This window comes from Scyliorhinus torazame, chromosome 11 (assembly GCF_047496885.1).
Source record: "Scyliorhinus torazame isolate Kashiwa2021f chromosome 11, sScyTor2.1, whole genome shotgun sequence".
NCBI classification, from domain to species: domain Eukaryota; kingdom Metazoa; phylum Chordata; class Chondrichthyes; order Carcharhiniformes; family Scyliorhinidae; genus Scyliorhinus; species Scyliorhinus torazame.
In genome coordinates, this window is record NC_092717.1 from 183,622,718 (window position 1) to 183,650,412 (window position 27,695).

Sequence of the window (27,695 nt, forward strand, 5' to 3'; positions counted from 1 at the left end):
CCATCTACTTTTGTTTTAAAAAGATGGAAAATGTATAGGTGTGGTAACAAGCTTGACCCTACATTCCAGTGTGAGCAACCATGATCGGGAGAGAGAGCAAGGGAGTGATGGAATTTGCACTTAAAGCAGCTTTTATGATCTCAGGGCATCCTAAAGTGCTATATGTCCAATTAATTATATAATTATATACAATCTTTGTCACTAAAGGGCAGCACGGTGGTGCGGCGGCTAGCACTGCTGCCTCACGGCGCCGAGGTCCCAGGTTCGATCCGGGCTCTGGGACACTGTCCGTGTGGAGTTTGCACATTCTCCCCGTGTTTGCGTGGGTTTCACCCCCACAACCCAAAGATGTGCAGGGTAGGTGGATTGGCCTCGCTAAATTGCCCCTTAAATGGAAAAAACGAATTGGCACTCTAAATTTATTTTTTAAAAAGAGAAAAAAAAATCTTTGTCACTATGATTGAGACCATCTGTTTAGCTGTTTCTGTGACTTCGATCAGGATTGTACAAGCCCTCTTCATCATTTTTAAGCTGTCCAATGTTCAACAGTCAACCACCGCTTTCCAAAGTAACCCAGCAGAATGGGCCTGCCCTTACCTCATTCCACTCTTACTTATCTAATTATAACTAGGAGGATCTCCTGTAATTTTTTTAAAGATTATTCGTTCTAAGCTGGGTGGCAGTGTGTGCTGTGAGGAGGATGCAAAGAGGCTGTAGGGTGACTTGGACAGGCTGGCTGAATGGGCAAATACTTGGCAAATGGAATATAATGTGGGTAAATGTGAAGTTATTCACTTTGGTGGCAAAACCAGGAAGGCAGATTATCTGAATGGCGGCAGTTTAGAAAAAGGGGAAGTGCAACGAGACCGGAGTGTCATGGTGGAACAGTCGCTGAAGGTTGGCACGCAGGTACAGCAGGCGGCGAGGAAAGCTAATGGCATGCTGGCCTTCATAGCCAGAGGGTTTGAGTATAGGAGTAGGGATGTCTTGCTGCAGGTCTGCAGGGCCTTGATGAGGCCACACCTTGAGTATTGTGTGCAGTTTTGGTCTTGTCTGAGGAAGGGCATTCTTGTTATAATAATCGTTATTTTTGTCACAAGTAGGTTTACATTAACACTGCAATGAAGTTACTATGAAAATCCCCTAGTCGCCACACTCTGGCGCCTGTTCGGGTACAGAGGGAGAATTCAGAATGTCCAATTCACCTAGCAGCACGCCTGAGGGCGTCCAGCGAAGATTCACCAGACTAATTCTCCGGATGGCAGGACTGACATATGAAAAAAGACTTGGTCCACTGGGCTTGTACTCATTGGAGTTTAGAAGAATGAGAGAGGATCTCATAAAAACATAAATTCCTGAGGGCAGTACAGTGGCGCAGTGGGTTAGCACTGCGGCCTCACGGCGCCGAGGTCCCAGGTTCGATCTGGCTCTGGGTCACTGTCTGTGTGGAGTTTGCACTTTCTCCCCGTGTTTGCGTGGGTTTCGCCCCCACAACCCAAAAATGTACAAGCTAGGTGGATTGGCCACGCTAAATTGCCCCTTAATTGGAAAAAATGAATTGGGTACTCTAAATTTAAAAAAGAAGAAAACATATAAAATCCTGATGGGACTGGACAGGCTAGATACGGGAAAAGAACTAGGGGTCACAGCCTAAGAATAAGGGGTAAGCCATTCAGGACTGAGATGAGGATGAACTTCTTCTCTCAGAGAGGTGTGAACTTGTGGAATTCTCTACCACAGAGAGCTGTTGGGGCCAGCTTGTTGGATATATTCAAGAGGGAGCTGGACGTGGCCCTTGCGGCTAAAGGGGTCAAGGGATATGGAGAAAAAGCGGGAGTGGGACATGAAGTTGCATGATCAGCCATGATCATATTGAATGGTGGTGCAGGCTCGAAGGGCTGAATGGACTACTCCTATGTTTCTATGCTCTTGGGATGTGGGCGTCGCTGGCTGGGCCAGTATTTGTTGCCCATCCTTAGCTGCCCTTGAACTGAGTGGCTTGCTAGGCTATTTCAACGGGGGACAGTTCAACCACATTGTGGGTCTGGAGTCACATGTAGGCCAGGCCGGGTAAGGACGACAGATTTCCTTCCCTGAAGGACATTGGGGCAGTACGGTAGCCTTGTGGATAGCACAATTGCTTCACAGCTCCAGGGTCCCAGGTTCGATTCCAGCTTGGGTCACTGTCTGTGCGGAGTCTGCACATCCTCCCAGTGTGTGCGTGGGTTTCCTCCGGGTGCTCCGGTTTCCTCCCACAGTCCAAAGATGCGCAGGTTAACATAGAAAACACAGCACAGAACAGGCCCTTCGGCCCACGATGTTGTGCCGAACCTTTGTCCTAGATTAATCATAGATTATCATTGAATTTACAGTGCAGAAGGAGGCCATTCGACCCTTTGAGTCTGCACCGGCTCTTGTAACGAGCACCCTACCCAAACTCAACACCTCCACCCAACACCAAGGGCAATTTTGGACACTAAGGGCAATTTATCATGGCCAATCCACCTAACCTGCACATCTTTGGACTGTGGGAGGAAACCGGAGCACCCGGAGGAAACCCACGCAGACACGGGGAGGATGTGCAGACTCCACACAGACAGTGATCCAAGCCGGAATCGAACCTGGGACCCTGCTGCTGTGAAGCAATTGTGCTATCCACAGTGCTACCGCGCTGCCCTTAAGAACAAATAAATCTACGCTATTATCATTTCACCGTAATCCATGTACCTATCCAATAGCTGCTTGAAGGTCCCTAATGTTTCCGACTCAACTACTTCCACAGGCAGTGCATTCCATGCCCCCACTACTCTCTGGGTAAAGAACCTACCTCTGATATCCCTCCTATATATTCCACCTTTCACCTTAGATTTATGTCCCCTTCCAACCCCGCAACTTTAAAAAAAATTGAGAGTATCCAATTATTTTTTTTCCCAATTAAGGGGCAATTTAGCGTGGCCAATCCACCTACCCTGCACATCTTTGGGTTGTGGGATGAGACCCATGCAGACACGGGGAGAATGTGCAAGCGCCCCAGGATAGAAGATTTATATACCAAGCTAGCAGGAGGTCTTAAATACACCAAGTTGGATTTAAGCTATGCTACCAGCAGCTTAAGGTGGAAGATGAGTCAAGATAGTTTGTTACCATAAATACCCATAAAGGCCTGTTCCAATATACAAGATTGTGGGTGGGATTCTCCAAAAATGGGGCTACGTCCCCATTCCTGTGTTCAAACGTCCTCGCAGCTCCGGCTGCCAATACGGGCCCCTGCACCCGGGGGTCCGCACATCCGCATGACAGTGGCCTGCGTCGGCCGCCCCTCGCGACATGGTGGTCCCACACCGCCGACCAGCGCCAAAAAGATAGCCCCCCACCCCCTCCGAGATCACGCGCACCCGCGGATTGGTGGCCCCCATTCGATATCCTGGCCGCCTGTGAGACCCCCCCCCCCGGTGAAGGATCACCCCCGCCCCCACCAGGGCGGCCGCAAACCGAGCCCGCAGCCGCCACGCAGAGTTCCCGACGGGTGGGCCCATGAGAGACCCACGCCGTTGGGAACTCGGCCAGTTACACTTGGAGAATCCCCGTGGGGGCCTCTGTCAATGGCCCCCTACCCGCACCACGTAAAACGCGTGCGCGATTTACAGCAATTCTCCGGCGACCGGAGAATCGCGAGAGCAGCATCGCGCCGGATTTCGGTGTCAACGCCCATTCTCCACCCCCACGCCGATCGCGATTTCGGTGTGGATGCTCGGAGAATCCCACCCTGCCTTTCAGTATTTTATCGGCCTGTGCGACATTCCCAGATTAACAAAGAAAATCTGGCAGTCATCTATGCCATGAAATGGTTTTACCAATATGTTTATGACCGACACTTCACCATCCTCTCAGACCATAAACCATTACTTGCCATTTTTACATGAAGATAAACCTATCTCATCAATAGCATCAGCCTGAGTGCAAGGATGGGCATTGCTCTTGGTTGCATATTCGTATAACATTCAGCATCGACGGTATCCCAGATATCAAATGCAGATGCTTGATTAGGCTTTCACTACCACAAAGAATATCATAGCCTCGTTCTCCGCAGGAGGTCGTGCTGGCTCTAAATTTTCTTGATACTTTACCTATTTCATCTGGCCATATTAAGGTATGGACCAACAGAGACCTGTGCTGTCAAGAGTTAAAAGGGTAAGAGTCATTTCCGGTTGCGGCAATGCGGAGCTAAGCCGCACATTTCGGCAGCTCCCGCTATAATGGACTTTTGGACTCTCCGGATGAGCCCCAACGGAAATTTTTTGATTGAATCCCGTGTGGGAAGGTGAAGTAAGGTCCCCTCTTATGTCGTATGGCGGCGATTAGCGGTGCAGCGATTAGTGGAGAAAGAGGCTTTGGAGCAGCGGCAAAAACGAGGGGGAAAAACCAAAATGGCGGAGGACGGAGATCGAGCAGCATGGGGGCCGGACCAGCAGGAGTTCCTCAGGCGCTGCGTGGATGAGCTTAAAAAGGAGGTGCTGGCGCCAATGCTGTTGGCGATCGAGGGGCTGAAGGAGACCCAGAAGGCCCAGGCGGTGGAGCTCCGTGAGGTGAGGGATAAAACTAATGAGAACGAGGACGAGATCCTGGGCCTGGCGGTAAAGATGGAGACGCACGAGGCGGTGCACAAGAGGTGGGCCGAGAGACTCGAGGTCCTGGAGAACAGGTTGAGGAGGAAGAATCCCCGGATTCTGGGTCTCCCCGAAGGAGTGGAGGGGGCTGATGCCGGGGCATATGTGAGCACGATGCTCCATTCGCTGATGGGTGCGGAGGTCTCTCCGAGCCCCCTGGAGCTAGAAGGGGCTCACCGGGTCCTTGTGAGGAGATCCAAGGCTGGCGGGCCGCCAAGGGCGATAGTGGCGAGGTTCCATTGCTTCGCGGACAAAGAGAGTGTCCGGAGATGGGCCAAGAAGGTGCGGAGCAGTAGATGGGAGAATGCGGTGATCCGAGTCTACCAGGAGTGCGGAGGTGGCAAAGAGGAGAGCGGGCTTCAACCGGGCCAAGGCGGTGCTGCATAAAAAAAGTGAGATTCGGAATGCTGCAGCCAGCGCGACTGTGGGTCACGTACCAGGACCGACACCACTATTTTGAAACTCCAGATGAGGCTTGGACCTTTGTCCAAACCGAAAAATTGGACTCGAACTGAGGGGCTGTGGTTGTGGGGCAGATGTTGACAGTATACAGGGTTGTAAATATGGGTAAAGAATGTTTCACGGTGGGATGATGGATTGGGATGGGGGAAGAGTTCTTTTTTCTAATGATGAGATAGTGGGGAATGTGGGCGTCGGTGCTGGAGGGAAGTGAGACTCGGGGATGGGGGAACTGGGATAAGACCACAACAGGAGCTGCGCCACAGGGGGCGGGGCTGGCACAGGAAAGCGCGGGCTTTTTCCCACGCTAGGGAGGGGGGGGGGATGGAGGAACGTAAGGAGGAAGAGAGATTCCCACACGGGGGAGATCAACGGGAAGGCGGGGAAGCCGGGGTCAGCAGAAGTCAGCTGACTCACGGAAGTAGCATGGGGGGAGCAAAAGAGCTAGATGAGGATCTAGCGGGGAGGGGGAGGGGAGGAAAGAGGGGGGGGGATAATAGGTTTGCTGCTATAAACTAAGGAGTTTAAGTTTGGGGGCCATGGATCGACAGGACATAGAAAACACGATGTGACCACTATCAGTTTCAACACAACTTTCTGCCAGCAGCAAGTTTGCACCCTTGGGGAGTGACTGAGGTGTTGGTGGATGAGGCTCCACATCAACTTTGCAGGTCCACCATGAACAAGCTGCGGCAAATCTTTGCCATTCACGGCCTACCCGAGGCGATTGTCTCGGTCAATGGTACTGATTTGATTTAGATTTATTGTCACATGTACCGAGGTACAGACTGTTCTGTGTACAGTCCAGGCAGATCGTTCCATACATGAAAAACATAGGCATACGATAAATACACAATGTAAATACATTGACATAGGGTGAAGTATACGGAATATAGTGCTACAACAGTAGAGAAGATGCGTAGAGAGATCAGTTCAGTCCATAAGAAGATCATTGAGGAGTCTGGTAACAGTGGGGAAGAAGCTGTTTTTGAATCTATTAGTGCACGTTCTCAGACTTTTGTATCTTATGCCTGATAGAAGAGGTTGGAAGAGAGAATAACCCCTGTGGGAGGGGTATTTGATTATGTTGCCCACTTTCCCAAGGCAGTGGGAGGTGTAGGCAGAGTCAATGGATGGGAGGCGGGTTAGCGTGCTGGACTGGGCTGTGTTCACAACTCTCTGTAGCTTCCTATGGTTTTGGGCCGAGCAGTTGTCATGCCAAGCTGTGATGCTGGATGCTTTCTAGGTGCATCTGTAAAAATTGGCAGGAATCAATGTGGACATAGAACAAAACAATGTACAGCACAGGTATAGGCCCTTCAGCCCTCCAAGCTTGTGCCGATCACGATGTCCTAACTAAAAAAAAAACCTTCTGCCCTAACTCGGTCCGTATCCCTTTATTTCCTCCCTATTGCATCCAGATGCCTCTTAAATGTTGCCGAATTTCCTTAGTTTCTTGAGGAAGTATAGGCGCTGACCAGGACAGATTGTTAGTGATATGATTTGGATTCTACCAATTTGCCTGCCCTTGCTGTAGACTCAGATGCTTTTAATCTGGAAGAGCCAGTGACCAAGTTGAGATGCTTGGCAAGAGTTAGGAAGTCACCTGATAGACTTATCTTATGAACTTTGTTTTGAGCTCCCTTACTGTATCGCTCTTTGTCTGTATATAACTGTAAAGAAGAGTTTTACTGTTTTTATATTTCAGGTATGTGTAAGGGAACTTAAGGTGGGAGGAATGTGGTAGCATGGCCCCTTTGAGGGGCGATACTTCAAAGGCCATGTGGCGTACCTCGGTCCAGGGGTATGGATTGCGCAAACATTACCCAGCTTATCGGGTGTTTAGGAATAGATCTGACTGTTGAGGCTTGGTCAGAGTTAGCCTGGGAATCTTGGGAACAAGGAGCCCTGCAGTAGTTGTGCTGTCCTGTGTATATATACTATAAATCGCTGTTGTGTTTTAACATGGCCTCATCGATCGTCTTGCAATATAACAGTGGTGGTGCTACCTTCTTGAAATGCTGCAGTCCATCTGGTATATATCCACCCACAGTGCAGTTCGAGAGAGAATTCCAGGATTTGTCCCAGTCACAGTGAAGAAAAGACAATAGAGTTCAAAGTCAGGACGCAGCATGGCTTGGAGGGGATATTACAGGAGGCAGTGTTCCCATGCATCTGCTGCCCTTATCCTTCTAGGTGATAGAGGTCATGGATTTGGAAAGTGGTGTCATTGGTGTTTTTTTGAATTCCTACAGTGCATCTTGCAATGGTACACACTGTTGCCACTGTGCATCAGTAGTGGAGGGAGTGGATGTTGGAGCTGGTGGCTGGGGTGCCAATCAAGTGGGCTACTTTGTCCTGCATGGTGTCATGCTTCTTGAGTTTTGTTGCAGCTGTGCTCATCCAAGCAAGTGGAGATTATTCCATCATACTGAAGACTTGTGCCTTATAGATGGTGTAGAGGCTTGGGGGAGTCAGGAAGCGAGATAGTCTCCACAACATTCCCAGCCTCTGACCTGCCTTTATAGGCATAGCATTAATATATGATTTCTGTTCTTGATGGATCAAAGACATGTTGGTGAAAGTACCGCAGCAGTTGAATTTGTTTTCTGTCCAGAACCATGATTCTGACCCATACAAAGCTGACGACAACTGCTCTGTGTACTTGAATTTTGGTAGAAATGCAAGTGAATGGTTTCTCCAAACACAATTCGAGGGGGGGGAACCAATGAGTTATTGACTTGGACAGTCATCTGTGTTGTTAACAGTTGCGCAGTTTAAATAATAGCTTGATAGGTAAATTGTATGACTACATTGAGGTTGCTGGTTTCAATGCTGATCTACAGTGAATTGTAATTTTCTCGGGAGCGATGTTTTCAGGCTATTATTAAGACCAAAGGCATTTGCTGTGTCAGAGGACTAGTTTACAATAAGCTTGCTCCTCCATGTGTGTCAGAAGGATGCAATTACTATACTAATGCAAATAATTGCCTCATCTGCTTACATAATGGCCATAATAAATTATAGTACCATAGATTGCATTGTATAAGTCGAGACAGTGTATAGGTTAGTCCCATTCTTTTGGTGCATGTTTTACACACCTTAAAAGTCGGTGCATGAAATAAAGTAGGCAATGCCTTTGGCCAAGATGATTTTCAGAAGTTTAAGACACACCCACAAACAATGAGCAGAAATGGGTCCTTTGGCAAAAGGAATGAAGTACAAAGTTGGTTTCAAGCTAAAAGTTGTAATGTTTGCTAATTTGTGAAATAACAGTACTGATGCGAGGGAATCCTGTGTTAGTGAAAAGCTGGTGTGAGAATGGAAGGACGAATCTGCCCTGAAGAAGGTGCCCAAGGCCAAATGTGCCATGAGAACAGGGCCCAGCCACTGCCTGATCATGAGAAGCATGTATTGGGATGGGTCCTCGAGAATAGTCAGAATGGTTATATTATCATCAGAATGGAAATATGCATGCTGTTTTGTGTGGTATTGTCATCAAATCGTGGGATGGTGTAAATGCACAAACTGTCATCAGCGTGTTCAGAAAATGCAGAATATCCAATTCAATGGATGAAGAGAAAGATTATTTGTTCCAGAGGGATGATTCTGAAACCAAAAGCTCCAAATCTGATTCAGAGTGGGATCCTTACGATGAAGCTGTAGCCAAATTGACTCAGAATAATTTTGATAACTGTGTTCGATGTCAAAGACAATGAATTTGATGATTTTAAATTGTTCTTAAATATACGTTTATCGAATTAATTAATAAAATAAACAGTCACATTGTTTAATTTGAACTATACGTGTTTTTTCCCCCCTCATTTCAAAACGGCGACCACCTATACCAACACGAGCAGTTCTTATTTTATACTGTGTATACGCTGATGCCCGTTTTTGGAAGGATTTTTGAAGACTTTAAAGATCGACTTCCGCCATAGTCTACAGTAAACATAGTAGGCAAAGTGCTCAGAGACATTCGAATAAAAGGCATGTTATGTATACATGAAATAGCATTAGCATGTAATTTGTGCAATAAAGGAGTTCAGACAATGGCATTTGGTCGGGCTCCCAAGTCCCTCTTCATAAACTTAACCACTGTTGCCCATATCCTAACTCGCATTACTTCCCATTCACCCAACCCTCCACTTATTGGCCATCAGTCTGATAATGCCTCAATTTAAAAATTTGTACCTTATACCAGACACGTCCCCAACATTTGTTTGAATACCGGACAAGAACCCCAAACAACGTTTTTAAATTTGCAAAACTGTGAGGAAAGGGTACTTCACCCAAGAATGATGACTGACCAATAGGTATCTTATATGTTAAAATAAACTTTAATTTAAACACAGAATTAACCACACTAACATAGAAAGAAAATACTGTTATTTAAACAGTTCTTAATTAAAAGTAAAAACGTGAACTTAATGGGCGCAATTCTCCCATCGGGAGACTAAGTCCCGACGCCGGAGTGAAAACCGGAGTGTTTCACTTTGGCGTCGGAGGCCGCTCCCAGCCCCCTATTCTCCCGCCCCCGGGGGGCTAGGGGCGGTGACACGTCATTTACGCGCGCCGGGCCTTGGCGCTGCGTAAAAGCAGCACCGCGTAAATGACGTGGCGCAATGACGCCACCCGCACATGCGCAGGTTGACTGGCACCAATCCGCGCATGCGCGGTTGCCGTCCTCCCTGCCGCCGCCCCGCAAGAAGATGTCGGATGGATCTTGCGGGGTGGCGGAGGAAAGGAGGTCCTCCTTCAGAGAGGCCGGCCCACCGATCGGTGGGCACCGATCGCGGGCCAGACCCCTTTTGAGGCTTCCCCCCGGTGCAGGAACCCCCCTCTCCCACAGGCCCCCCCCCCCCCCCCAGCGTTCCCGCGCTGTTCCCGCTGGCAGCGACTCGGTGTGGGCGGCGCTGGCAAGAACCTGTCGTGTTGGGCAGGCCGCTCAGCCCATCCGGGCCGGAGAATCGCCGCTCACCCGTTACAAGCGGCGAGAGGCGATTCTCCCAGTGGCCAGCCGTGATTCTCGCCGCGCCGGTTTTTTGGGGGGGGGGGGGGGGAAAGAGAGAGAATCGCGTGCGGGTGCCGGGGCGGGACTCGTGCGGCGCCCCGGCGATTCTCCCACCCGGCTTTGGGGGGGGGGGGGGGGGGGATACCGCCCACTATCTATACCTGCTACTAACTCCAATTGAGAAACCCAATACAGTTCAAATGTCAGTTGCAAATAAAGTTAACAAAAAGATTACTTGCTTAGCTGCACAGAGACTTCTGGAGAGACCCTCTTTTCAGGAGCAGAACCAGTACACCTCTGCTCAACCAAGCGACATTTTGCAAAACTGCTGTTCATCTTAAAATATTTCTGCATTGTCAGACTCAAATCCTATTGCAAACTGCAAAACTACACAGACATACCTCCTCCCATTAATTACATCATCTGGCCACTACGATGTCACATGACCAGCTCGGACTAAATACAACTCCTCAAATTATCTACTCTCCATGGAATCTCCAGCAATACCAATGTTCCATTAGCCCTCTATATGTAAACAAGTACATGGTTAGAATCAATCATGACCTCACCTTTTACGACTTCTTTGTTGCAGCTTTAGCAGACACACAGTCTGGATACCTTAACCTAGGTTATTTAATAATATTACGGCAACAAATTTATACCTTAACCCAGGCTTTTAAAAACCTTACTGCAACAGATATAAAAGGCAATAGATATACCAATTTCTTACATTCATCAACCCGCCATGGTTTCACCCTTCCCTGTTTCATCAACTCCTGCAGCCACAACCCTCCAAGATATTGTGCTACTCCAATTCTGTGCTCTTGTGCAACTTCCTGATTTTTAATCACTTTACCATAGATGGTTATGCCTTCAGCTGCCAAGGTTTTAAACTCTGGAATTCCCTCCCTAAACATCTGCATTTTCCTCCCTCACTTTATTCTTTTAAAACAATCCTTAAAATCTTTGATCAGCTTTTGGCCATCCTACATATCTTATGTGGTTTATTGTCAGATTTTGTTTGGTAAATGCTCCTGTATAGTACTTTAAATACAATTGTAAAAAAGGATATATAAACAATACGGAGTGCTAAAAGTTTCTCCCCTCCATCTCTCAAACACACCAAATAAACCAACCTATTCTAGAGCTTGGGGTGAGGATACAGGGAAAGAGCACCATACTTACAGTTCATTCCGTTACATCTGAACTCATTCCCAATTTCCTGTCAACCCCCAATTGAGGAATATAAGGATTTGAGACATCAAAAGAGAAATGGTCAAATAACACTAAATTTTCTCCTTTCCTTTAAAAAATTGAGTTTGCACTCAAAAGTTTGAAAATTTAGTATCCTTACCAAGAAGGCTGAAGGGAGGCTCTGTGCCCATCTGTGCTGAAGGCTTCATTGTATCCATTATTGTCCCTTTTATGTAATGATTACCACCAAAAGACAGCAGCTCCACACCCAATGGTGTTTTGTGTATTTCTGTAAATAAAGCACATAAGAGCTCAAGATTTACCCACCCTGTCCCGCTATGTAAAGTATTATTGATAAAACGGTCATATCTTATAAACTTAAGTTTGCTTCTGATTTTTTCTTCAATCCTCTCCTTAAGATCCTGCAGGGGTGCAGTTATACAGCACTGATGGCCTAATCAGGTTTTGCAGGCTAAATTTCCAAAGTTGAATAGTTTATTGACTGACTAATAAGCTCATTTACAAAAAGTAAGACACCAAAAAGGACACTTAGTGACCAAGTCAGCCTCGAGACAGAAGGATATCAAAATATTGGGTAGTGAGAAGCTGTTACAGTGGATCAAGAATTGGCCACATTCCCTTGTTATCAGTGGCTGAGATCTGCTTGGAGACTATAGGATCCTTTCTCTTTACAACTGATATTAATAACTTAGATGAAGGGATTTGAGCAAGTTTGAAGAAAAATCATGCATCTGTGATGCGACAGCGATAGGATTGTGGAGGTAAACTATTCAAACAACTTTTTAAATGTCATCCATTGGTAGTACTCTTGCTCCTGAGTAAGCAGGTTGTGGGTTCAAGTTGCACTCCAGAAAGCGTGTACAAATTCTAGATGGGCACTCCAGTGCAGTATTATGGGAGTGCTGCATTGTCAGAGGTGCTGTCTTTCAGATGAGACATTAAATCACACCCTTGTCTGCCCTCTCAAATGGATGTAGAGGATCCCATTTTGAAGAGCAGAGGAGTTATTTCCTATGTCCTGGCCAATATATATCCCTCAAATATCAGCATATTTCTGTTTGTGGGATCTTGCTGTGTGTAAATTGACTACCATGTTTCCGACATTACAACAGTGATTACATTCAAAAATACGTCATTGTCTTCATTCAGGGCCCCGGTTTAGCTCAGTTGGCTAGACAACTGGTTTTGTGATGCAGAACAAAGCCAGCAGTGCAGATTCAATTCCTGTAACAGCTGACTTTCTCAACCTTCCACTTCGCTCGAGGTGTGGTGATCCTCCGGTTAAAACACCACCAGTCAGCTCTCCCCACTCAAAAGGGGAAAGCAGCTGATGGTCACCTGGCACTATGGTGACTTTACCTTGCCTTACACTTCATTGATTGTAAAGTACTTTGAGATGTCTGTGTGAAAGTCATTCTTTCTTTTTGATACGTTTGGGCAATGGGCACCAAGTCTGGCATTTAACTTAGCCTAGCGCACTATTATTCATGGGGGAAGGACCAATGCTAGGCACATTTGCACCTTATAACACAAATTAAAGTTGTAATGAAAGTAAAGGTTGATAGCTCACATTGCACAAGGTTCGCAATCAATGACAGAAACTATAACTACAGCCTGCATTCACTGGGTTATCCATGACAAAATAAACCATTTTATTCTCAGACAAGACCTTGATTAGATTTCAATTCGGTTTACTGTGTTCAGTTTTGGCACCTTTGTAACAGATTATATTGAATCTTTGATACAGATTGAGAAATGGGGGGGGAACGACAAAAATTATCTCCAGTTTATAATGATTTAGGTACTCAAAAGGCCGAAAGAACCAGGTCTATAAATGTGACTGTGGTCTTTGGGAATATATTTACAAGATTGCGAGCACATTCAAGTTATTTCTTTTGGTTGGTGGGGGTTCAAGGTATTGCTGTATTTGCCCTCATGCCAAAACATTGGCCATACTGGAGCGCCCATGAACTCTCAATATCGAACATATCCGAGGCATCTTCATGACTACTTCCCAGCTCCATGTATATTCAAAACCACTTTGTCATTTATATTTCAAACGAGGTTTAATTTCAAGTCCATTTTCAAGTGTTATTTTTAATCCTCTCCTCTACAGAATCATAGAATGTACAGTGCAGAAGGAGGCCATTCGGCCCATCACGTCTGCACTGGCCCATGGAAAAAGCACCCCAGTTAATCCCATTCCTCCACCCCATCCCCGTAACTCCACCTAACCTTTTTTTGGACATTAAGGGCAACTTAACATAGCCAGTCCACCTAACCTGCACATCTTTGGACTATAGGAGGAAACCGGATCTCCAAGAGGAAACCGGGGAGACACGGGGAGAACATGCAGACTCCGCACAGACAGTGACCCAAGCCGGGAATCGAACCTGGGACCCTGGAGCTGTGAAGCAACTGTGCTAACCACTGTGCTACCGTGCTGCCCCATGCCACATCATGAGGGACATTGTTGGGAGTTGCCCCAGCTGTGCCTTTTCCCCTCCCAACACAACTGCAGGTGGTCAGCGAGGGAGGGCAGCAGGGAAGAAGATGCAGAACAGACCAGCCCTTACCAAGCAGCTTGTTTTTCCCATCCAGCATTTCTGTATGTTCATAAGAGAATGAGGCAGTAAAGAAAAAATTGATCAAGAGAAGGAAAAACAAAAAGTTCTTCTAATGCAATTAAGTGATCATACGGATAATAAAGTCACAGTGCACAACCCTGCTATACAAGTGCCTAATACAGGATGATGGCTTAATTACTTGCTTCACTGGCTGCCGTTACACCCAACTGGATTCAAAGGTTGTCACCCAACTGGATTCAAAGGCTGTATCTGCACCTCCATTTTTAATCCCTTGGCTGATGTTTTACTGTTGCATTTGTTCTATTAGCTGGGTGTTGATTTTATCTTTCATTTACAGAGATATATGCTGGTGTAAGGTCTTTAGATGAGAAAAATAGATTGCAGGCAGTTTTCGATGTGATTAAGAGAAAGAGCCTGCACGGATAAATGGTAAATTTTGACATGGTACACTTGAGTTGAGATAACATCAAGTATGCTTTGAGCTGCTAAGTAGAAGAACCAGAGGGTTCAGAGTGCAAAATCATTGACGATCCATGACCAGAGCTGTGCAGCTATTCCAAAAGGGAGACCAATGTTGAAGCCAGGTATTATCTTGGCAATTCCCTATCGAGTACCATCTTGAAAACAATATCACCAGGACAGTAATGGTTCAAGGTGAAAGCCAAAACCAACATATTTTTAGGGCAACTGTGGATGGGCAATACAGCTGTGCTAGCATCACCTAAATTCAAGAACAGTAAAACTAGAAGTTGATGGATGTATAATATAGATTATATACATATTTGCTGTTAAAAGCTGATAATTTTTGTGTTATTTCAGTGGAGTAACTTGGGAACACATTTTACACTTTGGATACACTTCATAGAAGCCCTACAGTGCAGAAGGAGGTCATTTGGCCCATTGTGTCTGCATCGACCCTTTAAAAGACCACGCCACCTCGGCCCAATCCACTGCCCTATCCCAACAACCCCACCAAACCTCAGAACACCAAGACAAAATTTAGCATGGCCAAACTACCCAACCTGCACATCTTTGGATTGTGGGAGGAAACCAGCGTCCCCGGAGGAAACCCCATGCAGACACGGAAAATGTGCAAACTCCACACAGACAGATAACCGAGGTCGGAATTGAGCCCGGGTCCATGGCATTGTGAGGTAGCAGTGCTAACCACTACGCCGCCCTCTAGACTTACATCACTAGAATGGATAAGCAGAGAGTTGCAATGACTATTCCTCAAAGATCAGGAATCTGGGAAAAAATATTTACTAAAGGGTATTAAATATAGTTTGCAAGAATAGGGAGCACGGAAGGTTCAGCCATGAATGAGCAGTATGAAATGGCACACAATTGCCCAGAAAAGTAGGAATACAGATTTATAAAGAATGTCAAGGAACACAGCCAAGGGATCGAATAGTCTACTCCTCTCCAATTACAAACTAATCCAAGTTAAATTTACAAGCCCTCCACTATCCACATCATTAAAATAAAGTTTCAGCAAGCCTGAATCAATACGTTACATATTCCATTTGAACTTGTCGCCATAAATGTGTCCCACATTAATTCTGATTTCTTATTAATTAACCATATCCTTACTTTACAGAGTATTTAAGACATTTTCAGGTCTGAAACACTTTGCATGCCCCCTGTAAGAAGTACTAACATTTGCAGGCTTGCAAGTAAGTTTCAACGATAATCTGGTACCTCAAAATAAGTAGCGTTCCAGAATATTCTTCAAACTACAGTACAGTAGAATGGAGTCTTCATAGTTCCGCTTCCTTCCCTCAACTGACCCCCAAATATGTGCACCTGTCACCCCAACCTCATGAATGCACTATTCAAGTACGTAGGCCGGGACCGTCTGTCTATCTGGTATAGTGTTATGGATGTGCTTTTTCTAGGAAGCCAATAGGGGACCTGGACAGTAGAGTCAGCAAGATTTGCCTGCATTGTTTGGCAGTTCAGCAAACAAGATTTCTAGTGGCTGTAACTATTTTAATTAATAACTAAGATGACAGTGATTATCCTTTGACTGGCTACCCATTAGGTGTTGCACACACCTAGTCTTTGCTAATCAGCGTTTAAGACAATCACTGCACCTTCATTTTATCATCTGGTTTATTTAGCATACTGACACCAACATTTCATTAACACTTTAACTAATGCGCTTTACCGTTGTACAATGTACAACTTCCCAATACTCTTAACTCATTACTTTACCTGTTCCCAATATTAGCGAGTGGCCTACAACCAACAGTACTCGGGTTTCTTTTGTACAACTCAACTCAAATTGCTCCCTCCAGATAGCCAGATTTTGTGGAGTAAATAATAGGAACATAGGAATTAGGAGCAGAAGTATGCAATTCAGCCCTTCGAGCCTGCTCCACCATTCAATCTATCATGGTTGATCTCTTCCTGAACTCAAATGCAATTCCCTGCCTTTCCCTATATCATAGAATCATAGAATTTACAGTTCAGAAGGAGGCCTTTCAGCCCATCGAGTCTGTATTGGCCCCTTAAAAGAGCACCCCACCAGGCCAACGCCTCCACCCTATCCCCGTAATCCAGTAACCCCACCTAACCTTTTTTTGGCCACTAAGGGCAAATTATAAGAACATAAGAACTAGGAACAGGAGTAGGCCATCTGGCCCCTCGAGCCTGCTCCGCCATTTAATGAGATCATTGCTGATCTTTGTGGACTCAGCTCCACTCTCCGGCCCGTACACCATATCCCCGAATCCCTTTATTCTTTAGAAAGGTATCTATCTTTTTCTTAAAAACGTTTAAAGAAGGAGCCTCAACTGCTTCACTGGGCAAGGAATTCCAGAGATTCACAACCCTTTGGGTGAAGAAGTTCCTCCTACACTCCGTCCTAAATCTATTTCCCCTTATTTTGAGGCTATGCCCCCTAGTTCTGCTTTCCCCGACCAGTGGAAACAACCTGCCCGCATCTATCCTATCTATTCCCTTCATAATTTTATATGTTTCAATAAGATCCCCCCGCATCCTTCTAAACTCCAATGAGTACAGTCCCAGTCTACTGAACCTCTCGTCATAATCTAATCCCCTCAACTCTGGGATCAACTTAGTGAATCTCCTCTGCACTCCCTCCAGTGCCAATATGTCCTTTCTCAGGTAAGGAGATCAAAACTGAACACAATACTCCAGATGCAGCCTCACCAACACCCTATTCAATTGCAGCATAACCTCCCTAGTCTTGAACTCCATCCCTCTAGCAATGAAACACAAATCTCGATTAGCCTTCTTAATCACCTGTTGCACCTGCACACCAACTTTTTGCGACTCGTGCACCAGCACACCCAGGTCCCTCTGCACAGCAGCATGTTTTAACATCTTACCGTTTAAATAATAATCCATTCTGCTGTTATTCCTCCCAAAATGGATAGCCTCACACTTGGCAACATTGAATTCCATCTGCCAGACCCTAGCCCATTCACCTAACCTATCCAAATCCTTCTGCAGACTTCCGGTATCCTCTGCACTTTTTGCTTTACCACTCATCTTAGTGTCGTCTGCAAACTTTGACACATTGCACTTGGTCCCCAACTCCAAATCGTCTATGTAAATTGTGAACAACTGCGGGCCCAACACTGATCCTTGGGGGGCCCCATAGTTACAGGTTGCCAACCAGAGAAACACCCATTTATCCTAACTCTCTGCTTTCTGTTAGTTAACCAATCCTCTACCTATGCTACCACTTTACCCTCAATGCCATGCATCTTTAGTTTATGCAGCAACCTTTTGTGTGGCACCTTGTCAAATGCTTTCTGGAAATCAAGATATACCACATCCATTGGCTCCCCGTTATCTACTGCACTGGTAACGTCCTCAAAACATTCTACCAAATTAGTCAGACACGACCTACCCTTTGTGAACCCATGCTGCGTCTGCCCAATGGGACAATTTCCCTCCAGGTGCCCCGCTATTTCCTCCTTAATGATAGATTCCAGCATTTTCCCTACAACCGAAGTTAAGCTTACCGGCCTATAATTACCCACTTTCTGCCGACCTCCTTTTTTAAACAGTGGTGTCACATTTGCTACTTTCCAATCCTCTGGGACCACCCCAGAGTCTAGTGAATTTTGATAAATTATCACTAGTGAGTTTACAATTTCGCTAGCCATCTCTTTTAACACTCTGGGATGCATCCCATCAGGGCCAGGAGACTTGTCTAGCTTTAGCCCCGTTAGCTTGCCCAATACTGCCTCCTTAGTGATTACAATCATCTCAAGGTCCTCACCTATCATATCTTTATTTCCATCAGTCACTGGCATGTTACTTGAGTCCTCCACTGTGAAGACTGACCCAAAAAACCTGTTCAGCTCCTCAGCAATTTCTCCGTCTCCTATTATTAAATCTCCCGTCTCATCTTCCAAAGGACCAATATTTACCTTAGCCACTCTTTTTTGTCTTATATATTTGTAGAAGCTTTTACTATCTGCTTTCATGTTCTGAGCCAGTTTACTTTCATAGTCTACCTTCCTCTTCTTTATAGCTTTTTTAGTAGCTTTCTGTTGTCCCCTAAAGACTTCCCAGTCCTCTAGTCTCCCACTAATTTTTGCCACTTTGTATGTTTTTTCCTTCAATTTGATACTCTCCCTCACCTCCTTAGATATCATAAGACCATAAGATATAGGAGCGGAAGTAAGGCCATTCGGCCCATCGAGTCCACTCCACCATTCAATCATGGCTGATTTCAACTCCATTTACCCGCTCTCTCTCCATCGCCCTTAATTCCTCGAGAAATCAAGAATTTATCAACTTCTGTCTTAAAGACACTCAACGTCCCGGCCTCCACCGCCCTCTGTGGCAATGAATTCCACAGACCCACCACTCTCTGGCTGAAGAAATTTCTCCTCATCTCTGTTCTAAAGTGACTCCCTTTTATTCTAAGGCTGTGCCCCCGGGTCCTTGTCTCCCCTGCTAATGGAAACAACTTCCCTATATCCACCCTATCTAAGCCATTCATTATCTTCTATTAGATCTCCCCTCAACCTCCTAAACTCCAATGAATATAATCCCAGGATCCTCAGACGTTCATCGTATGTTAGGCCTACCATTCCTGGGATCATCCGTGTGAATCTCCGCTGGACCCGCTCCAGTGCCAGTATGTCCTTACTGAGGTGTGGGGCCCAAAATTGCTCACAGTATTCTAAATGGGGCCTAACTAATGCTTTATAAAGCTTCAGAAGTACATCCCTGCTTTTATATTCCAAGCCTCTTGAGATGAATGACAACATTGCATTTGCTTTCTTAATTACGGACTCAACCTGCATGTTTACCTTTAGAGAATCCTGGACTAGGACTCCCAAGTACCTTTGCACTTCAGCGTTATGAATTTTGTCACCGTTTAGAAAATAGTCCATGCCTCTATTCTTTTTTCCAAAGTGCAAGACCTCGCGCTTGCCCACGTTGAATTTCATCAGCCATTTCTTGGACCACTCTCCTAAACTGTCTAATTCTTTCTGCAGCCTCCCCACCTCCTCCATACTACCTGCCCCTCCACCTATCTTTGTATCATCGGCAAACTTAGCCAGAATGCCCCCAGTCCCGTCATCTAGATCGTTAATATATAAAGAGAACAGCTGTAGCCCCAACACTGAACCCTGCGGGACACCACTCGTCACTGGTTGCCATTCCGAAAAAGAACCTTTTATCCCAACTCTCTGCCTTCTGCCTGACAGCCAATCGTCAATCCATGTTAGTACCTTGCCTCGAATACCATGGGCCCTTATTTTACTCAGCAGTCTCCCATGAGGCACCTTATCAAAGGCCTTTTGGAAGTCAAGATAGATAACATCCATTGGCTCTCCTTGGTCTAACCTATTTGTTATCTCTTCAAAGAACTCTAACAGGTTTGTCAGGCACGACCTCCCCTTATTAAATCCATGTTGACTTGTCCTAATCCGACCCTGCACTTCCAAGAATTTAGAAATCTCATCCTTAACAATGGATTCTAGAATCTTGCCAACAACCGAGGTTAGGCTAATTGGCCTATAATTTTCCATCTTTTTCCTTGTTCCCTTCTTGAACAGGGGGGGTTACAACAGCGATTTTCCAATCCTCTGGGACTTTCCCTGACTCCAGTGACTTTTGAAAGATCATAACTAATGCCTCCACTATTTCTTCAGCTATCTCCTTTAGAACTCTAGGATGTAGCCCATCTGGGCCCGGAGATTTATCAATTTTTAGACCTCTTCGCTTCTCTAGCACTTTCTCCTTTGTGATGGCTACCATATTCAACTCTGCCCCCTGACTCTCCGGAATTGTTGGGATATTACTCATGTCTTCTACTGTGAAGACTGACGCAAAGTACTCATTTAGTTCCTCAGCTATTTCCTCGTCTCCCATCACTAGATTACCAGCATCATTTTGGAGCGGCCCAATGTCAACTTTTGCCTCCCATTTGTTTTTAATGTATTTAAAGAAACTTTTACTATCATTCCTAATGTTACTGGCTAGCCTACCTTCATATTTGATCCTCTCTTTCCTTATTTCTCTCTTTGTTATCCTCGGTTTGTTTTTGTAGCCTTCCCAATCTTCTGACTTCCCACTACTCTTTGCCACATTATAGGCTTTCTCTTTTGCTTTGATGCATTCCCTAACTTCCTTGGTCAGCCATGGCTGCCTAATCCCCCCTCTGATAACCTTTCTTCTCTTTGGGATGAACCTCTGTACTGTGTCCTCAATTATTCCCAGAAACTCCTGCCATTGCTGTTCTACTGTCTTTCCCACTAGGCTCTGCACCCAGTCGATTTTCGTCAGTTCCTCCCTCATGCCCCTGTAGTTACCTTTATTTAACTGTAACACCTTTACATCTGATTCTACCTTCTTTCTTTCAAATTGGAGATTGAATTCTACCATATTATGATCACTGCCTCCTAGGTGCTCCCTTACTTTAAGATCTTTAATCAAGTCATTACATAACACTAAGTCCAGAATGGCCCGTTCCCTCGTGGGCTCCATCACAAGCTGTTCCAAAAAGCCCTCCTGTAAACATTCAATGAATTCCCTTTCCTTGGGTCCACTGGCAGCATTATTTACCCAGTCCACCTGCATATTGAAGTCCCCCATGATCACTGTGACCTTGCCTTTCTGACATGCACTTTCTATTTCGTGGTGCATTTTGTGCCCCCGGTCCTGACCACTGTTAGGAGGCTTGTACATAACTCCCATTATGTTTTTTTTGCCTTTGTGGTTCCTCAACTCTACCCACACAGACTCCACATCATCTGACCCTATGTCGTTTAGTGCTATTGATTTAATTTCATTCCTAATTAACAAGGCAACCCCGCCCCATCTGCCCACCTCTCTGTCTTTTCGATAGGTTGTGAATCTCTGGATGTTTAAATGCCAGTCCTGAATCCCCTGCAACCATGTCTCTGTGATGCCTACCACATCATACCTGCCAGTCACAATCTGGGCCACAAGCTCATCTACCTTGTTCCGTACACTGCACGCATTTAAATATAGCACCTTTAATTCTCTATTGACCGTCCCTTTTTGTTTTCTTAGTGTGGTGGACCTTGGTTTACTGAGCCTTTCCATACACTGTGTCATATTTCGTGGGATGGGGACTATCGTAACCTCTCCTGAGTTTTGTCTTTTCGTGCTTTTTTGTATTCCTAAGCAGCTACGCTTCCCACTGATTACTTCACCTCTTGGTTCCCTGACTTTCCCTTCCCCCCCAATCTTTAGTTTAAAGTCCTATTGACCACCCTATTTACTCTTTTCGCCAGAACACTGGTCCCAGTTCGGTTCAGGTGGAGACCATCCCAACGGTATAGGTCCCCCCATCCCAAAACTGATGCCAGTGTCCCATGAAAAGGAACCCTTCTTTCCCACACCACTCTTTCAGCCACGTGTTAACTTCCCTTATTCTTGCCTCCCTATGCCAATTTGCACGTGGCTCGGGCAGTAATCCGGAGATTATGACCCTTGAGGACCTGTTTTTTTAATTTGAATCCTAGCTCTTTATAATCTCTAAACAGGTCCTCTTTCCTAGACTTGCCTATGTTGTTGGTACCGACATGGACCACAACAACTGGATCCTCCCCCTCCCTCTCCAGTATCCTTTCAAGCCGGTCAGAGATGTCCCGCACCCTAGCACCGGGCAGGCAACATACCATGCGGGACTCTTTATCCTGCTCACAAAGGATACTATCTATCCCCCTGATAATCGAATCCCCTACAACTACAACTTGCCTATTTACTCCCTCCCCTTGAATGGCCTGCTGAACCATGGTGCCTTGGTCAGCTGACTCATCCTTCCTGCAGCCCTGTTCGCCATCCACACAGGGAGCAAGTGCCTCATACCTGTTGGACAGGGTCAAGGGCTGAGGCTCCTGAGTTCCTGACTGCTGGTTCCCTTTACCTGCCTGACTTGCAGTCACACCCTGCTGTCCCTGGCCACTGGCAGGATTTAAACTACTTACTCTGACAGGTGTGACTGCCTCCTGAAACACAGTGTCCAGGTAAGTCTCCCCCTCCCGGACGTGCCTCAATGTTTGTTATCCACGGTCGATTTTTCCCCTTTCTACCGTCTTTCTTTTTTGTCGGTATGAACCTTTTCTGAACACTGTGAAAGATCGCTCGGAAGGTTCTCCACTGTTCCTCAACTGCTTCACCATGAAGTCTTTGCTCCCAGTCTACCTTAGCTAGTTCTTCTCTCATCCCATTGTAATCGCCTTTGTTTAAGCACAAAACACTAGTGTTTGATTTTACCTTGTCATCCTCTAACTGTATTTTAAATTCAACCATATTGTGGTCACTCCTTCCAAGAGGATCCCGAACTATGAGATCATTAATCAATCCTGCCTCATTACACAGGATCAGATCTAGGACCGCTTGTTCCCTTATAGGTTCCATTACATACTGTTCCAGGAAATTATCCCGGGCACATTCTATAAACTCCTCCTCAAGGCTGCCTTTACCAACCTGGTTAAACCAATCGATATGCAGATTAAAATCTCCCATGATAACCGCTGTACCATTTCTACATGCATCCATTATTTCTTTGCTTATTGCCTGCCCTACCATCCTGTTACTATTTGGTGGCCAATAGACTACTCCTATCAGTGACCTTTTCGCCTTACTATTCCTGATTTCCACCCAAATTGATTCAACCTTGTCCTCCATAGCACCAATATCATCCCTTACTATTGCCCGGATGCCATCCTTAAACAACAAAGCTACACCACCGCCCTTACCGTCCATTCTATCCTTTCGTATAGTCTGATACCCTTGGATATTTAACTCCCAGTCGTGACCATCTTTTAACCATGTTTCAGTAATGGCCACTAAATCAGTCATTCACAATGATTTGCGCCATCAACTCATTTACCTTATTTCGTATACTACGAGCATTCAGGTAAAGTACACTTATGCTGCTTTTTATGTCTTTGTTATGAATCCTAACACCTTGGTCGCTTTTTGCAATTTATTTTTCCTCTTACCCTTTCTCCTAATTTTCCTCGTCTTTGAACCCATATCTCTACATAATAACCTGTCACGTAACCTGCTGCCTTGATCTCCATTAACCATTATACTGTCCATAGCTTTGCACTTCCCTTCCCCCCAACTTGCTAGTTTAAAGTCCTTGTGACCAACCTATTTATCCTATTCGCTAGAACACTGGTCCCAGAATGGTTCAGGTGAAGACCGTCCCAACGGTACAGGTCCCTCCTGCCCCAGTACTGATGCCAATGCCCCATGAAATGGAATCCCTCTTTCCCGCTCCACTCCTTTAGCCACGTGTTAACTTCCCTAATTTTCTCAACCCTATGCCAATTGGCACGTGGCTCGGGTAGTAATCCAGAGATTATAACCCTGGAGGACCTGTTCTTTAATTTAGTCCCTAGTGTTTGATAATCCCCAAACAGGTCCTCTTTCCTAGTCTTACCTATGTTGTTAGTCTCAACGTGGACCACAACAACTGGATCCTCCCCCTCCCTCTCCAAAATCCTTTCAAGCCGATCAGAGATGTCCCTCACCCGGGCACCGGGCAGGCAACATACCATGCTCTCGATCTGGCTTACAAAGGATGCCATCAATCCCCCTAATTATAGAATCCCCTACAACTACCACTAGTCTTTTTGCTCTCCCCTCTTGAATGGCTTCCTGTACCACGATGCAGTGGTCAGTCAACGCATCCTCCCTACAGCCCTCTTCCTCATCCACACAGGGAGCAAGTACCTCATACCTGTTGGACAAGGTCAAGGGCTGAGGTTCCTCAACTCCTAAACTCAGGATCCCCCTACCTGCCTCCCTTGCAGTCACACCACTCTGTCCCTGACCACTGTCCGAATTAACAGTACTTATTCTACCGGGTGTGACTGCCTCCTGAAACAAAGCGTCTTGGTAATTTTCCCCCTCCCTGATGTGCCGCAGTGTGTGCAGCTCGGTCTCCAGCTCATCAATTCTGAGCCGAAGTTCCTCGAGCAGCCAACACTTGCTGCAGATGTGGTCACTGACGGTCTCAATGGGATCCACCAGTTCCATCATCATACAGCAACAGCACATTACCTGTCCAGCCATATTCAATTAGTTAATTAATTTAAATAATTAAAAAACATTTTTTTTTTTTAATAGAACCTTAAGGATAAACCCGAACACCAACAAAAACACAGCCCTCTCTCGCCACTCGCCCGAACTCAGTCACTCACCTAAACTCAGATGCACTCTGTTCCAATCAGCACTCCATAACTAAAGGCACTCCTGCCACACCTTTTGTGCACTTACCCCTCCCAGCACTGTCCCGGCTCTCTCTCCTCCCGCGCTTTTAAAATCTCCCGGCTCCTCCTGCGCTGTTTTCGCTGTCCCGGCTCTCTCTCCTCTTGCGCTGTTTTCGCTGTCCCGGCTGTCTCTCCTCACGCGCTTTTAAAATCTCCCGGCTCTCTCCTCCCGCGCTGTTTTCGCTGTCGTGGCCAATCCACCTAACCTGCACATCTTTGGACTGTGGGAAGAAACCGGAGCACCCGGAGGAAACCCACGCAGACACGGGGGGAATGTGAAAACTCCACACAGACAGTGACCCAAGCCGTGAAACGAACCCGGGACCCTGGAGCTGTGAAGCAACTGTGCTAACCACCGTGCTACCCACGGTATTCCACAGTTATCCTTTTAATGACTCCATTCAAGTGGACATGGTATGGAGTTTTAGCAACAATCTTAATGTTAGTTATTAATTCTGAAGTTTGCATCAATTACAGTCAAAGTAACACTATGAACTGAATGACAGATCTGATCGATATAATTTGACTGGCTAACTTTAAGCACAAGCTATAATCTACTATTAGCAACTGCTCGTCTATAAAGACAATATTGGCCGAGCAAAGAAGGGCTCGACCTGCAGGCTGTGCATGATTTTATTTGTTTTTCTCATGTACCTGGAGTGTAAAATTGCTTGAACACAATTAAATGGAGGCAATAAACTCCCTTCATTGGCACAGTGGGTAAATACACATGAGAAAATGACTAACCTGATCTAAGCTTTGAAGGAACTGCTTTAATTTTATTTGAAAGGAAATTTGTCGACTGTTGAGCTAAATCGTTACATATGTACACAAATCCTGAACTGGGCAGCATGGTAGCACAGTGGTTAACACTGTTGCTTCACAGCGCCAGGGTCCCAGGTTCAATTCCCGGCTTGGGTCAATTTCTTTGTGGAGTCTGCACGTTCTCCCTGTGTCTGCGTGGGTTTCCTCCGGGTGCTCCGGTTTCTCCCACAATTCCCAAAAGACGTGCTGTTATGTAGTTTGGACATTCTGAATTCTCCCTCTGTGTATCCGAACAGGCACCCGATGTGGCGACTAGGAGTTTTTCAAAGTAACTTCATTGCAGTATTAATGTAAGTCGACTTGTGACAATAAAGATTATTATTATTAAAGTTTAAATTTGATAAAGACATCAGGCAAGATAATTGCTGCTAGCTTAATGCTCCAGGTTTGACAAGGTCTGTTGTATGTCTGTACGCCCTCCATAAAAAGTGCAGAACTCATTGGGCATCTGATGCATGATCAATTACGATTAAAGACGAGGTAGTAACATAACTGAAGGCTTTAATAAACTAGAACTGTTCCCCAGCAGCTTCGGTACAGAATGAGGGCTGCTGGGACGGCACCGGTTCTTATACCCCACCTGTCAGGGCGGAGCTGCATAGCAAACAGCCAATGGTAAACTCCTAGGTTTAACAAATGGTCTTCAGCCTCTCGGGTACTGCAATACCTGATAATACCACATTCACCCCCTGTTATAAAAAAAAAAAAAAAAAAAGAGTCCGGCGGGTGTGGTGGCCAGTGGTTTACAATTGCATCTAACATGATATGATCAGATATGGAAGTACCATGATACCTCCTGACAGAGTTGTCGAGAATATTTACAAGCGTGGAAGATATATACATTGTGTTCATTTACAGTTACAGTTACACTGAAGCAATCAGTCGGTCAGGTGGCCTGGTCGTCCTCCTGGATCGTCTGAGCTTCGGTGGTGATTCTGGTGGGGGTCCAGGCGCCTGCGACTCCGGGAGCGTGGCGTCGGCCTCCATGGCAGCTTCGTCACCCCTAGATGGCGCTGGTGGGACAAACTGTTGACACAAGAGGAGGGTGCCTGTAGGGGGTGTTGGTGGGTGGGAGAGCCTAGGCAGGAGCGGCGGGAGGACTGACCCTCCTGTGAAGTGCTGTGGAGGGGGGTGGGGGTAATTGTTCGGGTGCGCGTGGGGTTCTGGCGGGCGGCAGGTCCCGAAGGGAGACTGTATCTTGCCGGCCGTCAGGGAACGCCACGTAGGCGTACTGGGGGTTAGCGTGCAGCAGGTGGACCCTCTCGACCAACAGGTCCGAGAAGTGCGCCCGCACGTGCTTCCGGAGCAGGATGGGTCCGGGTGTTGCTAGCCAGGTTGGGAGCGAGGTCCCGGAGGACTTCCTGGGGAAGACAAGGAGACGTTCATAGGGTGTCTGGTTGATAGTTGTACAGAGCAGTGACTGGATGGCGCGGAGGGCCTCCGGGAGGACTTCTTGCCAGCGGGAGACTGGGAGATTCCTGGACTGTAGGGCCAGTAGGACGGTCTTCCAGACCGCTCCGTTCTCCCTCTCTACCTGCCCATTTCCCCGGGGGTTGTAACTGGTCGTCCTGCTTGAGGCAATGACCCTGTTGAGCAAGAATTGATGCAGTTCGGCGCTCATAAAGGAGGACCCCCTATCACTGTGTGTGTACGCGGGGAAACCGAACAGTGTAAAGATACCTTGGAGGGCCTTGATGACGGTGGTTGCTATCATGTCTGGGCAGGCGATGCCGAATGGGAACCGGGAGTACTCGTCAATCACGTTCAGGAAATAAGTGTTGCGGTCGGTGGAGGGGAGGGGGCCTTTGAAGTCCTTGCTGAGTCGTTCAAAGGGACAGGAAGCCTTTATCAGGTGCGCCCTCTCTGGCCGGTAGAAGTGCAGTTTGCACTCCGCGCAGATTTGGCAGTCCCTGGTGGCTGTCCTGACCTCCTCGATGGAGTAGGGCAGGTTGCGGGTCTGAATGAAGTGGAAAAAAACGAGTGACCCCCGAGTGGCAGAGGTCCTCGTGGAGGGCTCAGAGGCGGTCCACTTGTGCGGTGGCACATGTGCCGCGGGACAGGGCATCAGGAGGCTCATTTAGCTTCCCGGGACGATACAAGATCTCGTAGTTGTAGGTGGAGAGTTCTATCCTCCACCGCAAGATCTTGTCATTTTTTATCTTGCCCCGCTGTGCAT

General features: G+C 46.4%; 1 protein-coding gene across 13 annotated transcripts in view; it reads right to left on the minus strand.

Annotated features, from left to right (window-relative positions):
- Positions 1-27,695, minus strand: part of LOC140385700 (uncharacterized) — a 661,829-nt gene that overhangs the window by 283,196 nt on the left and 350,938 nt on the right. For 10 of the 13 annotated variants that reach the window (XM_072468125.1, XM_072468133.1, XM_072468128.1 and 7 more), the window contains exon 4: positions 11,495-11,623. The exons of the other annotated variants lie outside the window; for them this stretch is intronic. In XM_072468125.1, coding sequence (XP_072324226.1) covers positions 11,495-11,623 — 129 coding nt within the window. The remainder of the gene's footprint in view (positions 1-11,494; positions 11,624-27,695) is intronic. 13 annotated transcript variants of the gene reach the window in all.